General features: G+C 45.6%; 1 protein-coding gene across 3 annotated transcripts in view; it reads right to left on the reverse strand.

Moving 5' to 3' along the window:
- Positions 1 to 4011: 4011 nt before the first annotated feature.
- GNG4 (G protein subunit gamma 4) overlaps positions 4012 to 17298 on the reverse strand; it is a 39021-nt gene continuing 25734 nt past the window's right edge. For all 3 annotated transcript variants that reach the window (XM_077811840.1, XM_077811842.1, XM_077811841.1), the window contains exon 3: positions 4012 to 4174. In XM_077811840.1, coding sequence (XP_077667966.1) covers positions 4046 to 4174 — 129 coding nt within the window. In that variant the 3' untranslated portion in view covers positions 4012 to 4045. The remainder of the gene's footprint in view (positions 4175 to 17298) is intronic.

A 17298-nucleotide genomic window follows, 5' to 3' on the forward strand; every position in this document is an offset into this window, starting at 1 on the left:
TTAGGATATCTGAACTTTTGGGGAGGAGCATCATCAGCACTGGCGCATGTATTGGTACTGAGGAAGGGGTGCATTCCCTTGAGCAGCCAGCAGATGGAATTGAAGACTTGCTCAGTGCTGGTGGTTTGCTCGGTGCTGAAATGGTCATCAGCACTGGCAATATTGTTAGTGCCATAGTACGCGAAGTTGGCCTGGTCGGGGCAATTGGCTGAGTTTTGGACTGATCTTTGTTCAAGAGGATGAAAGCTGTTATAACCATGCTAGTGGGTTAACAGAAAACAAGAACAGATACATTTAAGACTAATTCCATCAGGGTTTCAGAGTGCAGACCATCATGCACAAAACAAAACATTCTAGAAGGTCTTCTGTCTTGATCTCCAGTGCTGAGACATGGTGCCAAAGGTTGTAGGTCTGCCCGATTAGGATCTTTAGACCTTTACTTAGCTCCAGTACCGGAGGTACTTGGATAGTCCCTTGAGCTATGTCCCCGGCCAAGGATGTCGAGGCAACTGACCTCACAGGGGATGGTGTTCTGGTGGACAGAGCCTCAGAGGGTGATGAGGGAGCCCGTTTCTTCCCATCAGCCCAGGAAAGAGAAGATTTTCTTTTAGAGGGATGTGGCGAATGAGGGTCGATGGACAACCTAGCAGAGCATGAGAGTTGCATGGGGAAGGTGTGCGGGCTAGGGTCCAATGATAGATGCAGTGATTTCTCCATGAGGAGAAGTTGTAACCAAATGTCCCATTTTTTTCTGGCTCTCCCAGTCAGGTTACAGTAATGAGTACACTTTTGCGGGACATGTCCCTCTCCCAGACAGAGAATGCATTGTGGGTGACTCAGTTACAGGGAAGGCATCCTGGCAGGAAATGCACCTCTTAAACCCAGGAGATCTGGATATAAGGGTGAGGGGAAAAGCTTCCTGGTTGAGAAGGGCAGGAAGCGGGAAAACAAAGACCTAAGCTATGAACTAACGGGGAGGGCAAGACGGAAAAGCTTTTTTTTTTTTAAGTGAGAGGATGAGAAAGGAAGAAATAACGACTAAACTACACTAAAAATTAACAGCTAAGGCACTATCTAACAGGTCAAAAGGAGAAGGGGCTCTGCTGCAGATTTCATCCCAGACCAAAGGGGGTAGAGATGGAATGCGGGGTGGTTGGACCACACAACGCTATATATACACATCCTGCTCATGGTGGGAGAAGGGAAGGTGCGCATGTGTGGTCCGATGGGCACTGCTGATGAAGATCTTCGATCTCAGCTGCAGGGGGGGGTGCTGCTGCACCTACAGTGGAGCACCATAGGGCATCACTCAAAGAAGAACCAGTAAATCCCTGTCATAGGATAGACAGAGAGCATATTCTGTCATCAACTGAAGCCCCTTTTGGGGAATGAGGAGTACAATACCTCTCAAATAAGTTTTCATGTGAAGTTTCTGGGACAAGCAGTTTTTGGAGCTAAGATGGTCAAAAAGCTTAAGTAGTGTTGGAAGAAATTTCCAAACATAAAACTAAATTCCATCTCCCAAAAGCAGCTGATGCAAATCTTTGCAAGTGTGGTAAAGTAATAGTAAAAAATCCAATGGGGATATGGGCAAAGTCTGTGGCTGAAAGAGACCATTCTTGAGAATGTTAGAGGTGTCACATGGCCCAAACAAGCATAAATGGGAAAGCTAGTTCCACCCTTAATTATGGAGTTCACCTTATAAACACCTTAAAAAGGTATATTCTGTTATTAACCCTTAAATAAAGGGCAATTCTTAAGTGATCCAGAACTGTTACCACTACATTGTCCTACCAGGTCCTTCTAATTAGGCACTATTTGCCCATAATATACACACACGTGTTAAACAGAATGTGAACAGTCTGTGAAAATGGGAGAACGGTATCCCATTTCCAAATAAAATTAGAGTCATGTGGTATATTCTCCTCAGATATATTATATACATACAATACGCCAAGTATGGATTACATATTTACCCCCTTTTTACTGTAAGCACAGAAGAGTCTCAGTAGGTATAAAATTAATTATCTTGATTTGGCTGAGTTTTGGACTGATCTTTGTTCAAGAGGATGAAAGTTGTTATAAACATGCTAGTGGGTTATTAGAAAACAAGAACAGAAACATTTAAGACTAATTCCATCAGGGTTTCAGTGTGCAGACCATCATGCACAAAACAATGACTTGTTTTCATTTCAGTATAAGTTTACCAATGAACAGACTTGATTTTTGTAAACACAACTTTTTTAAACACTGATGCTCAAGTGTACTTGATGTGGCTCTTTAATTTACAGACATTAGAAGTAATTTGAAATAGAAAAGAATTCTAAGTAAGCTGTTGCAATATTAAAATGCTAGATGAGATTGTGTTAATGAGCCACAAATGCAAACTCATACAAAACCTTTGACAATACAGCTGTGTGGCCTACATTCTCCTCACTCTTTATTCTATTAAAACTGTATACATTGAGGAATGACAAGTGAACATGTTACCATGGTGATCAGAGTAGCCTTATGAAAGTTACAACATCATTTACTATGTAGAAAGGATTCCCTAAAAGACCTTATTAAGCAAGAAGAAACAATGTTTTTTTAAAGTTTTCAGAAAACAATTTTTGTTCCACTTATAATAATGTATCTGATATATATAGGGCCTTTCGTTTTCAGTTATTTTATTTAATTTTTCCCAGGAATTTATCAGTGTTTATTACCACAACAACAAAAACAGGTGAAAATCAGTGCAAAAAAATCCAGCTCCTAATGATGTCAATAACAAAACTTCTACTGACTTCAATGGGAACAGGATTTGGTTGAAGCCTTACGCTTTCACACACAGAGAATATTCTATGCAATGAACCAGCGTGTCAAGACAGCACAGAACATCTAAACCTATAGAAGTCTTCTGGCACATTCTTCAAAGCACTGTGACAGACAACTGCATTTACCATTCCCAATGCCTTGACATTTTGTTCTGGTGGGATTGTATAGATAGGATCAGATATTGAAAAATAAGCAATACGGCAGTGATTATTTCAGTGTGGGTGCACGGACTGTAAATGTAAACATTGAATTAAGGTGAAAGCTATACCACTCATGCTCAGTACATCATCCTTATCTTCTTCTAAATGCATCTATTTTAAACAAAGTATTTATATTTCACACATTCCTCACTGAGGACTTACACCAGGGCAGGTTTGAGGCTTTAAAGTCTATGTTGCAATCAGCAGCAAATATTGGCTAACGGCCTACTTTACTTCTGTTCAAAAGCAGCAGCATAACATGCTCCATAGCACAGCCGAACTGAAAGAATGAACAAGAATTTACTCAAAGCTTCCTACAAGTTTAGATCATTACAATTTTAGAATGGGAGGCAAATGGCTTTTTGTATTTCTATAAGCCTTCTTGGTGCAGAGTTAAGCTAAAGGAAAAAAGCAAGCTCTAGATTGTGCACTCCTTTATTTTCTTCAGCAAAGGAAATTTCAGACTCACAATGTTGCTTAATTCCACCAAGTTTTAAAGTAAAATTTGCTACAGTGTTCACTAAACATCCACATTTATAAATACCATTTACTGTACAGGATTGACCGTTCCAAGCAGCATTACAGCAGTAACTGGCGTTCTGCTTCAAGAGAGGTCATTCTGCTTTTGTTAGATATAAATTTGTCAAGGCAAATGAAAATAAATTACTCACCTTTTTAAGAAAATGAAAGTTAAAAATAGGTTCAAGAATATGTATGACTGATTTTGGTCTCAGAAGAATCTATGACTTGCAAAGAGATCTACCATTTAATATTATATTTGGTTCTTTCATTAAAAACCAAAACAATCTTTATTGATAACTGAAATTATTAAACTTATGCGTTGGCAGGAAAGTGAGGCTACCCTAAAACTGCATGTAAACCACTTATTTACCATAAAAATGTATTGTGCTTCTAAAAATATTGTAACTGTGGGTTTAATTGTTGATAACTCAGGGAAAATCTAATGCTAAAAGCATGCACCATCAGTAATGGATTTTCACAAAGGACATTTTTAATTACAAACTGACTCAAAGGATAGTACAAAAGAATTTCTTCTCCCTGAAGGGATTTTCAGATGCAGGCACTGGTATAATAAGGGGATCTTCTCCAATATGAGCATCACAGTACGCCAATAAATCAGCTGCAGCCTTGGATACCTAATAGGAGAAAAGAAAGTGATAACCATTATTAAACTTGTGATATTGAAATAGTCAGCATTGTTTAAACATTCCCATTTAGCCTAAAAATATCAGAAGTTCCCCTTATTAAAGCAGCAGATGATCAGCGTATCCACTTTTCAAGGTATTAGACCAAAAGTCTGAACCTGCTCTTACAAGGGCAGATCTTTCTTTCACATGGTTTTTCAACATAGGGGATAGGAAACAGTCTTGATTCATGGAGTTTCTTCCTAACTGTTCCCTCAGGAACAAACAGTGAGTTTAATACCCTTTGTGAAGTCACCAATTAATGTGATAAATACAGCATTTATTATAATCTGAATCTTAGAGTAAATTGTCTTAACATTTATTTGTATTTATTTTTTCATATTCATGGCATAAATCTAAATCTTCCAAAATATGCGGGTAAAAAGTTTTACTTTTTTCTGTCCTTATGGAAAAGTCCCATAGAAATTTAACAGAAAATTAAAACCTTTCTTATAGGGGTCTTTGAACTATACTATACAATTTAATAGCTACCTACCTCCCTGTTATACAATTTTGTGAACACTAACCTTCCTATGTGTTTTAGTTACTCTATTGGAATGTATAGGCTGTAGAGTGATTTCTATAGAACCCTATTGGTTTCATACCTATCAAATTCTATAATTTTTCCATACAGATGTACCACTCTCCTTGATTTAGTGCCACACAAAACACATACTGATTTGTGTGCTGGGGTCAATTACAATATATTGATTTCCATTTCATGCAAAAATGTTCCATCACTAGCTGAAATCCTGTAACATTACTCTATTAAGTCTCAACAGGTTTCTTTACCAGGGGACTTTACTGGGAGCTAAAGATGCCCAGGGCCTTGAAGAATGAGGCTCAATATGAGTATTAATTGTTAGCCTTCAGGATGCATTGTCAGTCCCACTTATTTTCCTCAGGCCTTTGTGATAGGGCTATGGCACCTAGTCATGCTGTGTCACAAAGTATGTGGAGTATTTTTGTATCATTTGACTGGCTGGCTGACTATTTCTGTTACGTGAGTTGAGCCATTTACATTTTTCTTTTTGTTTTTTAAAAGATTATTGTATCTTAAGTATTGGGACAGTGCCCAGAGCTTAGGATAGATGCTCTTTTTATCAGTCAAGCTATATTAAAATAATGGTGTACAAATAAAGGACAATGATGTACCAAATTCTCCCTTCAATTACAGACTGAACTCACTATCATTGTACCACTATAAACAAGAGGAGAATTTGAGCCTAATTTCTAATGTTTTCTAAAGAATTTGTAATCAGCCTCAAAACTCTAGCCTGCTCGTGCACAACTTCCTTTGGATAAGGCCCATAACATTAATGGAAACCTTTCCACTGACTTCAATAAGCTTTTAATCATGCTCCATATCAAGGAACAATTTATTCCATACAATTTTGTACTAACTAAAACGTGGTGATCTGTTAGAAAACTTAAAACCGGCCAAATATTTATGATTGGAATCCCATTACAGACTCCACTCCTTAGCTGAGGAAATCAAAATGTTAAAGTCACGGATAACTAGTTTGTAGCAAGTGAACCATGCTGAGAGAGAGAGAGTGGGCTGGGCAGAGGCGTTACCCATGAACAACGAATCAATGGGGCAATACATAGCTAGGAAAAACAGTATTACATAGGGCAGAAAAATAGTTCAGTTGAGCAAAACTTGAGGGGAAAGAGGTCTGCAGAAAGGAACAGTACTTTAGAAAAAGAAACAGGTCAGACAACAGGAAAATAAAATGGGTAAGTGGACCCTAGCTTCAAAGGAAGAAAGCAAAAGAGGTGAAAGGAGACTGTTTCCCCATTATTTTCAGACTCCCTCAAATATCTACTAGGTGAGATGTGGCAAAAGAAAAGATGATTTTTCACTTTCTTCTGGAGGTGGACAGGGGTCAGACAGGTGTGAATTGTAATAACCAAAGAGAACTGCAGAATCTTTTCAGCAAATCCTGACAGGATTTTCATTTAAATTCACTGGAGAATTTAAAGAGACTCTACAACAGGGGTGGGCAAACTTTTTGGTCTGAGGGCCACATCTGGGTGGGGAAATTGTATGCAGGGCTGGGACAGGGGGTTGGGGTGTGGGAGGGAGTGCGGGGTGTGGGAGGGGTTGCGGTGTGCAGGAACGGGCTCAGGGCAAGCGATTGGGGCAGAGGAGGGGTGCGGGGTGTATGAGGGGGCTCAGGGAAGGGGGTTGGGGTGCAGGAGGGGTGCGAACTGCAGGAGGGAGCTCAGGGCAGGGGGTTGGAGTGCAGGAGGGATGCGGGGTGCGAAGGGGCTCAGGGCAGGGAGTTGGGGTGCATGGGGGTGCAGGATGCAGCAGGGGGCTCAGGAAAGGGAGTTGGGGTGCAGGAGGGGTGTGAGGTGCAGGCAGGGAGCTTAGGGCTGGGAATTGGGGGGTGGAGTGCAGGAGGGGTTCGGGCTCCGGCCCGGCGCTGCTTACCTAAAGTGTCTCTGGGTTGGCAGCGGTGCACACCAGGGCCAGGGCAGGTTCCCTGCCTGCCTGCCCTGGCCCCACCTTGCGCTGCTCCGGGAAGTGGCAGGCACCACGTCCCTGCGTGGCTCCTGGGGGAGGGAGGGACACAGGGCTCTGTGCGCTGCCCTTGCCACGCCTCCAGGTACCTCCCCCAAAGCTCCCATTGGCCACAGTTCCCTGTTCCCAGCCAATGAGAGCTGTGGGGGGTGGTGGCTGGAGGGAAGGGCAACGCATAAGGCATTCCAACTTCTAGAATGCTGATGGGTTAGAATGTTGATTGGTTACAAGTTCTTTATATGGACATGATGTCTGAGAGCACAGTGATATGCAGGGTCACAGCAATTCAATATGAAGAAACCTATTACTGAGTCCATCCCTAGGCTAAGGCATGATATAGCCCCCACACCTAACTTATAAACCAATTTACAAATAGGAAAATGGAACACTTCCAGAAACAGAGAGTTGGCATACCTTTCAACAACATATTAAAACAACACTTCAGATTTACTAACGTCAGAACAAGAATCACAAGTAAGTTGTAGACTCACTACAGTATGATCCAACTACCCACTTACAACAAGCCATGAAGCAGCCATGAAGCAACATTTCAGCTCAATGATTGTCACAAGCTAAAACCTCCACCTTCTTCCCCATATCAAGCCCAAGAACTTTTGTATGGGGGAACCCCCCCACACCTCAGGCATACACTGCATTAAGGCTGTTGGAGTGGCTCCCTGGCAGCTGTAGAGCTACAGCGACTGACTATTACAACAACAGCAAAAAAGTTATTGATCATACTCCAATAGCACTAAGTCACATCAGGGTGAACTTTTATAGGTTACGGACATATTTCTGTCAGCACCCAAGAGGTGTGCTGCAACTGCCTACTAATGCATACCCTGCTGTGCCTTATTTCTATATGGAATGTACTGTGTCATTATCACATTTGAAACACAGGAAATGTTAAACAAAGGACATGATTTTAAACTTTAGTAACAGTTGCTCACCTTAAAATATTCAAGCTGAATGCTGCTTGGCAGTTTCTGTTCAATGTTGCATGACTCAGGACTACTTTTATCAACATCAAAAAAATCAAACCTAACATGACTTGCATCACATCCTTCCCTATTTCCCCAGTAAAAAAAACGGTTACTCACTTTCTCGTAACTGTTGTTTTTCAGGATGCGTTGTTCATGTCCATTCGAAGCAGGTGTGTGCGTGCCATGTGCACGCCAGCCGGAAGATATTTCCCCTAGCAGCGTCCATAGGGTTGGCCGGGGCGCCCCCTGGGGTGGCGCCTTCATGGCGCCCAATATCGAATCCTGCCAACCTCCCCACCCCCTCAGTTCCTTCTTGACAACCATTCCGACAGAGGGGTAGGTGGGTGGGTATTGGAATGGACATGAACAACACATCTCGAAGAACAACAGTTATGAGAAAGTGAGTAACCATTTTTTCTTCTTCGAGTGATTGTTCATGTCCATTCCAAGCAGGTGATTCACAAGCTAGAGCTCAGGAGATGGGGTCGGAGTTATCCACTGAAAAGAGCACAGCTCTCCCAAAAGCCGCATCGTCCCTGGACTGTTGTGTAATTGCATAGTATGACGTAAATGTATGTATCGAGGACCACGTGGCTACCCTGCAGATTTTCTGAATAGGGACTTGTGCCAGGAACGCCACAGAGGAGGCCTGGGCCCTGGTAGAGTGAGCGGTTATCTGCGGAGCGGGCTACTTTGCCAGGGTATAGCACTCCCTAATGCAGGACATTATCCATGACGATATGCGCTGAGATGATACCGGAAGGCCCGTCATTCTGTCTGCCACGGCTCTGAAGAGTTGGACGGATTTCCGGAATGACTTAGCTCTCTCTATGTAGAAGGCTAAGGCCCTATGCACGTCCAGTGCGTGCAGCCTGCGCTCCCTATCGGAGGAGTGTGGCTTGGGATAAAACACTGGGAGGAAGATGTCCTTGGTCATGTAAAAATGGGAGACAACCTTTGGGAGAAAAGCCGGATGAGGCCTAAGCTGAACCTTATCCTTATGAAAAACTGTATAAGGGGGCTCAGACGTGAGGGCTCAGACCTGAGCTCCAAGACCCGTCAGGCCGAAGTAATTGCCACGAAGAACGCAACCTTGAATGAGAAATATAGCAGGGAGCAGGTGGCCAGAGGTTCAAATGGTGGGCCTGTAAGCCTGGAGAGGACTAAATTGAGGTCCCAGGCAGGGACAGGCTGACACGTGTATGGGAAGAGCCTGTCCAAACCCTTGAGAAAACAACTGACCATAGGGTTTGCAAAGACCGAGAAACCGTCTGAACCCGGGTGGAAGGCGGAGATCGCGGCCAAGTGGACCCTTAATGATGACCAGGACAAGTTCTGGTGCTTTAGGTGAAGGAGGTAGTCCAGTATAAATGGCATGGAGGCGAAGAGCGGCGGCTGACTACGTTGCTCCGTCCAGATGACGTTGCTCCGTCCTTTTCCACTTAGCCAGGTAAGTAGCCCTGGTAGAGTGCTTTCTACTACCCAGGAGGACTTGTCTGACCTGGTCCGAACAAGAGAGCTCTGTGGCACTTAGCCATGGAGCATCCAGGCCGTAAGGTGGAGCGACTCCAGATTCAGGTGCTGGAGACGGCCCTGGTCCTGTGTGATCAGGTCGGGAACCACTGGTAAGGTGAGAGGGGCTGCTATGGACATTTTCAGGAGCGAGGTGAACCAGTGCTGATGTGGCCACGCTGGCGCTATTAGTATGACTCGAGCCCAGTCCCTGCGCATCTTGAGAAGCACCCTGTGGACTAGGGGGATGGGTGGGAAAACGTACAGCAGGCAGCCCTCCCATAAGAGGAGGAAGGCGTCCTCAATGGACCCCGCACTGTGGTTCCCGAGAGAACAGAATGACATTTCTTGTTGTCCGGAGTGGCAAACAGGTCTATCTGGAGAGAGCCCCAAAACTGGAAGATTGAGCTCACCACGTCCGGCCGAAGGGACCACTCATGGCTGTTGAAGGTCCGGCTGAGGCTGTCTGCCAGTGTGTTTCACACCCCTGGGAGGTATGAGGGCTGCAGGTGGATCGAGTGCTCTATGCAGAAATCTCACAGTGCAAGGGCTTCTCGGTACAAGGGAGAGGAGCCTGCACCCCCCTGTTTGTTGATATAAAACATCACCAAGGTGTTGTCCGTGAGGATTGAAACACATCTGCCCGTTATGTGCGTTTTGAAAGCATGACAGGCCAGATGCACTGCCCTCAGCTCTTTGACATTGATGTGAAGAGCGAGGTCCACCAGAGACCAGAGGCCTTGGGTCTTGAAGTCCCCTAGGTGAGCCCCCCAACCCAGATCCGAGGCATCTGACACCAAGGTGAGCGAGGGCTGAGGGCTGGCCTGCGCAAACCATTCGAAGGTTGAGCCACCATAGGAGGAAATCCAGTACCAGGTGGGGCAGGGTTACGACTCTGTCCAACACATCTTGGGCTGGTTGGTACACTGACACCAGTCAAGACTGGAGTGGGTGCAGCCTGAGCCTGGCATGCTGCACCACGTAAGTGCATGAGGCCATGTGTCCCAGCAGCTTTAGACAGTTTCTTGCCGACATCATGGGGAACTGTCTGAGGCCGTGTATGATGTCCTTAAGTGAGCGAAACCTGGCCTCCGGGAGGTACGCTCTGGCTTGAGTAGAATCTAGGACTGCGCCTATGAACTCTATCCTCTGCACCAGGGACAGAGTGGATTTCTCCTCGTTCAGGAGGAGACCTAAGTCGAGGAAGGTCCTCCTTATAAACTCGACCTGAGCCTCCACCTGGGCCCTCGAGCAACCCTTGATCAGCCAGTCGTCGAGGTATGGGAAAACCTGTATTTGGTGCTTGCGCAGGAAAGCCGCAACAACTGCCATGCATTTTGTGAATACTCACGGGGCAGTTGACAGTCCAAACGGGAGAACTGCAAACTGGTAGTGGCCTGTGTTCACCACGAATCTGAGGTACTGTCTGTGATGTGGGACTATTGCGATATGAAAATACGCATCCTTCAAGTCGAGCGCGGCGTACCAGTCTCCTGGATCCAGTGAGGGGATAATGGAGGTTAGCGGGACCATGCGACACTTGAGTTTCTTTATGTACTTGTTGAGTTGTCGCAGGTCCAGTATGGGTCTGAGGCCCCCGTTGGCCTTCGGTATTAGGAAGTACCGGGAGTAAAAACTCTTGCCCCTTAGCTCCTGAGGAACCTCCTCCACTGCCCCTACCGAGAAGAGGGACTGCACCTTTTGACACAGAAGTTGCTCATGAGAGGGGTCCCTGAAGAGGGACGGGGAAGGAGGTTGGGGGGGCGGGAGGGTACAGAATTGGATGGAATATCCCCTCTCTACCGTGCGGAGCACCCAGCAGTCCAAAGTAATTTGAGACCAGGCACAGTAGAAAGGGGATAGACGGGACGAGAAAGTAAGATGGGAAGCATCCAAAGGTCGAACTGGCAAGCCGTCCTCGACCGTACCCTCAGGTTGGTCGAGTGGTACGGTCGAGGACGGCTTGCCAGGGTGGTGGTGGTGTAGAGCCTTGTGGGGCCCTAGGCTGGCCCAAGTTTTGCCCAGAGGGAGGATGTTGCCTCCTCTGAGTGCTCCTGTTCCGCCTACGTGGAGCGTCCTGGCGGTTCTGGGGTTGATAAGGACGAGGAGCAGGTTGAGGCCTAAACTGTCTGCGCTGGGTTGCAGGCGTGTGAAGCCCCAGCGAACGAAGGGTAGCCCTCGAGTCCTTCAAGCTGTGAAATCTCTTATCCGTCTTCTCGGAGAAGAGAGCTACACCTTTGAAAGGAAGGTTTTGAATGGTCTGTTGGACATTGTGGGGAAGACCAGAGACCTGTAGCCAGGAGCCTCTCCTCATAACCACCCCTGTGGCCAAAGTGCGAGAGGCCACATCTGCTGCATCCAGGGTCGCTTGTAAAGACGCTCGGGAGACCAACTTCTCCTCCTCCACGAGTACAGAGAACTCCCCCCGAGCTTCCTGGGGCAGAAGCTCTGTAAATTTTGCCATAGACGAACAGGTGTTATGTCTGTAGCGGCTTACTATGGCCTGTTGGTTGGCTATACGAAGCTGTAGACCTGATGTGGAGTAGACCTTCCGGCCAAACAGGTCCAGTTTCTTGGCATCACTGTTTTTAGGGGTGGAGCCTTGAAACCCCTGATGTTCTCTCTGATTGGCCACGTCGACCACCAAAGAGTCCGGAGGAGGATGCGTATAAAGATGTTCATACCCTTTAGAGGGAACAAAGTAGTGGTGCTCAGATTTCTGGCCGTAGGTGCCAGAGAAGCAGCGGTTTGCCACAAGTTCTTAGACGTTTCAGTTATTGACTGTATAAATGGAAATGCAACCCTGGATGGGCCGGAGGGAGCCAGGATGTCTATGACCGGGTATAAGTCTTCTTCTGCCTCCTCTGCCTGAATCCCCAGCCTTTGGGCGGCCTGCTTCAAAAGCTGTTGAAGAACCCGGTTGTCCTCCAAAGCTGGGGCCGGTGAAGTCCCCGCGACCGCTTTGTCAGGTGAAGACGAGGAAGAGAGAACCGGAGGTGGACCCAGTTCACTGCCTTCAGCTCTCCCGGGGTCCCTTGGCACGCGGTACTCGGTCTGTGGAACCGGCACCGATGAAGAACTCTGCATCTCAGCCAGTGCTGGGGCAGGTAAAACTGGTGGGACCGAGACCGTCGAGGTTGGTAGGAATGGAGCTGAGGCTTCCTCTGGTGATGTTGGCTGAGGAGCAGGTGCACTGGCTGAGGCATCGGTGCCAAAATCATGTGTCAGCAGGGCCGCTCCAGTCGAGGGCGGCCCCATTCGGCGGCGGTGCTGGCGCTGACTGTGGCACGAACGACGCCAAGGACACAGACACCGTTCTGGAGTGCGGACCATGGACTTGACCCTGGCTCTGATGGTACGCCCAGGGTGTCCAGAAGGGCCACTGAGCAAGTTGTTGCCACTGCTGTTGCCAGGTATGGTTGGTGACTGCGCCGGGACTGGGATCTTCTGCTGTGCGATCTGCTTGATCGAGCCGAGTCTACCGCCGACTCCGAGGTCTCCGAATGAAAAGACCACGGAGGAGCAGTCCCCTGGGTCACCAACGAACGACGACTCGACTCCAGGGAGTGGTGTGCTTCCTGCATCTGTGCGGGCGGTGCCGGAGATGGAGACCGATGAGTCATCATGGTTGGCTTGCACCTGGAGTGAAACAGGGGCCATGCGGTCACCGGAGACTTGTCCCTCCTTCGGGGGGGAGGCTGGCACGGGGAGGTGCATTAGGTCCGTTGCCGCCTCGAACGCCTCTGACGTTGATGGTGGTTTTATGTCCACCAGATGGTCTGGGGATCGAGGAGTGTTCGGACTCGACTGGACCCCGGCTGGGGCAGGAGTCGACGAGACCCTGGGTGGAAGCGAAGTGGACATGGTCTGTGCTGAGCCACTCGCGGACGGCACCGGCCCCTTAGGCTTCAGGGGGGGTGATCGGCCCCTCACTGGCCTCTTCTCCTTTACTGGCACCGGAGATGGAGAACGGTGCTGAACTGATGCCAACGCCCTATGTCCCAAAGAGTGGTGGTGCCGGTGGGCTTTAGAGTCCTTAGTCTGGCCCAATTCGCGTGCCGGTGGCGCCGGAGCACTGTGCAGCAAAGAGGACGTGCTCGGTGCCGGGTTGTTGGGTCCCGGGTCGGATTGTGGTCTCAGAGCTGCCTCCATGAGCAGGAGTTTCAGTCTCTGCTCTCTTGGGCGGGTTCTTGGGCGGAAACCCTTGCAAATGTGGCACTTGTCCTTTTGGTGAGTCTAACCAAGGCACCGCAGGCAGGATGAGTGAGGATCACTCTTGGGCATAAACTTACCACAGGACTCACAGAGTTTAAACCCCGGAGACCCGGGCATACCCCCGGAGGGGAAACTAACTATCTACCAAACACTACTAACTATGTGATAAGTACAGGCGGGAGTAACTATGACTGGCGGGACTAACTATGACTCTTAAAGTGTTCTACTTTGGGGAGTCGGGCTCTTGAGGCAGGAAGAAGCAGCTTCGTTGCGGGGGGGGGGGGGAAGTTGTCTCCTCCCAAGCGGCCGGGGCTCCGGCTGGATAAGGAGGTTGCACCTCTCCTCTTGAGGTTCGCTGATTCTCTCACTAGTCTGCACTGTTTAGGGGGAAAAGACGTGGTTTGCCACTGATCCTCCTACTCTGGTCTAGTTACTGGGGCAGCGAGAATAACAGATCCTTAACCTTCCCGCGGTGCCCGCCGGACGCCACCTATATGGTGGTGACCAAAAGGATCTGCTGCCCTGCCCCACAGGGTGACTGGGCTGGAAAACACCCTGTGGGAGAAGCCAACACTTCTGTGTTGAAAAACAATATGATAGCCGAGCCTCCGGGTTCGCAGCAAACTGCCCTCCATTGCGTTGAGAATTGCGGGTTTCTCTTGAACTGAGAAAAACTATTTACACTAAGAACAAAGACACTGCTAAGGCGCTTGCTGCAAGAGCGAGCAAAGTTCCAGCTAGCCATCATGGGCAGTTAAGAAGGAACTGAGGTGGTAGTGGGGTCAATGGGGCTCGATATTGGGTGCCTAGGCTGACCCTACGGACGCTGTTAGGGAAAAAATCTTCCAGCTGGTGTGCACGCGGCGCGCACACACCTGCTTGGAATGGACATGAACAATCACTCAAAGAAGAACTGTGGCTTCCAGTTTCATAAAAACTCATTTACATCTGCCACAGAAATGTCTAAAATAATCAGAATTCATTGGTCAAACTGAAGTCTAACAAAGTTAACAACACGAGTGCTTCCTTAATACCTCCCCCTTTTTTACTGTTTTAAAATATGTATTTGCCCAATCTCTCATTTTTCAGATCATGCTTTTCTACTCCCCTCAGGATAAAGGGAGTATCTAGTAGTCAAAGTTACCAAATAGTTGTGAAGCTGAAAACAACTGGCAGCCTCAGGAGAACTGTGGAATTTTACCATTACATTTCAGAACAACAGAGGTGATTAAAACAGCTCAAGTTAGAATATAATCCTGCTAGCTAGCTGTACTGTAATTATAAGCTTTAAATGACAAGGAAAAATGCTGCAATTACTATGTCATCTGCCTTGTCATAGATTGTGAATAATTACTATCCTTGCTATGACACCCACTCCACTTATTCCTTTGCATCCAAAAATCAACAGATCCACACACATTTCTCAGCAACCCCGCCGCTTATCTCATAACATTATTCAGAGCCAGTTAGGGATATTTTCTACTTCCTTTTGAAAAAAAGGAAACAAAGTAATAGCTGATACAGTATGATACTTAAGTGTTTCAGCATTCTTTCTTGCTGAATTTTTCTACTCATGAAGGAGAGGAGATCTAACAAAGCTCAGAGTCTCTATTCATGGGACAACTATGGTGCAGCCAGTTGCGGCACTACATTCTCTTAACCTCTCTCAATTTTGATGACCTTCCTGGTTAGCAGGAATCAGCATCTTCCATAGACACCAGTAGTTGTTCTTGATGTGTCTCCTAGGTAGGAGCCATTACCTATATCAGCATCCTGATTCCATGCTGTGGGATCGATCCTCACCTTCTGTAGTCAGAAGACACCAAACTCAGTTTACTATTCTTCTACTGTAACTCATTCTTTAGGCTTATCATAAGCCATCAACAACAGCATTCCCCCCAGACACTGGTACACGTACCAGTATTGATGCTTCCAGCTTTTATGACTAGTAGAAGTCATATCTCTCCCTCTCTTTAATGAGCTTCCTTGTTGGACTCCAGTGCATTGTCACTGCTTCCTTCTCTGATGGTCCACGGTGCTTGCTTTCTAGTCAGTTATAAACAATTTAATCTGCAATGAAGTATTGGCACCTCCAAATGCAACTTGTAGGACCACAAATCTTTGATATGAGCAGGCTCACATAACCTCTGCTGGTTACTGCATGTGAGGCAGCCACAGACAAGGCGATGTGCAATGGAGTCCTTTTTGTTTCTTTATGATGTATGAAGGTGGCCTAGAAAGTTTATTTTAAGAAAAACATTTTCCTTCCTTTTTTTCTTGTCATTAGAAATTCAGGTCTTATCTACTCTGGAAGACTGATCAGGTAGTGAAGCTATTTTTATTCAAACTATTTAAAAACCACTTGTTTTTTGTTAATGTCTATTTAACTTAAATAGTTAAGAAACACTTGGGGAAAAGGACATCTTTAACATTCAGCATTCCTACCTCTTCAGTTAAGATCTGCAAGAGCTCTAAATTCACATCTTGAGACTACCAATGAGTCTTTCAGTAAAGACAGGATAGACCAGATTTGTTATATCTGTTATTTCTAAGGTTAAAAAATAAAAAAAAGCAGGCAGAAAAAACCTCTTAACATCCCTTTTCAAGTTTTCTTTGATCATAAAAATAAGGCATAAACTCAACTGTTTTATCCTTTGCAAGTCACTTTTAGGCTACTATGCTAATACAGTTGCCATGAAAGCCCTGGAGCCACTGGTTTTTCAGCACCTTATAAACTGCTATGATACAAATTTCTGTTTAGTTTGACCTTAGATCAGGTACCAAAATGCATTTGGAGAACAAATGATTGGGCTTTTAAGCTATCCGGGCCTTAAGCCTGCCTCAGCTGTCCATAATTAAACTGACAACAAAAAAGCCTCATTTCCCTTCTGCCTTTGTTGTTTTATATTTAGTTACAGAGCATTACTTTGTACTTCTACACATTAAGTTGTCTCTACTACATTTCCTGAACAAGTCCTTATCAATAGCTAGGCTGTAGTTTGGTGCTGTAGCAGCTGTTTTAAGATAAGGCCTAGTAAATGAAATTAGGTTTGAGGGGAAAAAAGCCAACTGAAAACTGAGTTTTTGAAAAACGGGGATCTTAGTGCAGATACATGAGAACAAACAGATTTTCACTGAATGAAATGCAAATATGAATGTACATGTATACATGACAATTTCATCATCATGTAATAAAGAGGTGAAATACTTAAAGCTGTGTTTATATAGTTTTCAATGGAACTTTGCATAAGCAGTTTCCAATTATTGGTGAATAGATTTAGATAAAAGCACCAGTGATAATTGATATTCTGACTATTCACCTAAAAGCAAGAGTGCCTTTATTCACTCAGGATTACAAAAATGCCTGTATGACATTGAATTAGAAAGAAAATACTACATACATGTACATGATGCAGTTTTTAAATACACAATCACATATTTTTTCTCCCTCAGGTACCCTGCCTCATTTAGTGCATAGGATGGATTCACAAGGAGGTCAAGTTAAGGTTGCATGTGTAATCTTGTAACTGGCATTATCTAACAGTGCTTGGCTTTATAATTTAATAACTGTCTTTTAACTTTTTTTTACTGTAATATGTTGGAGTGTCACTTTAATTCTGGGGAGGTTATCACATCCAAAGATACTGTAACTTTTAAATGAGTGCTTTGAAGACTTACAGATTAAATGTAGCAATTTAGAAAATTAAACAAGAACTTTTCAGCTTCTTAATGACAACATTTGAGAATGGTATAAATTCTAGGGTAGTAGGTTTTATTCTGTTTTTTAAAATACAAAATGTGATTTCCTTGTATTCATTTTGCAATTATTTCAAATG

Source organism: Eretmochelys imbricata, chromosome 3 (genome assembly GCF_965152235.1).
Source record: "Eretmochelys imbricata isolate rEreImb1 chromosome 3, rEreImb1.hap1, whole genome shotgun sequence".
Lineage (NCBI taxonomy): Eukaryota > Metazoa > Chordata > Testudines > Cheloniidae > Eretmochelys > Eretmochelys imbricata.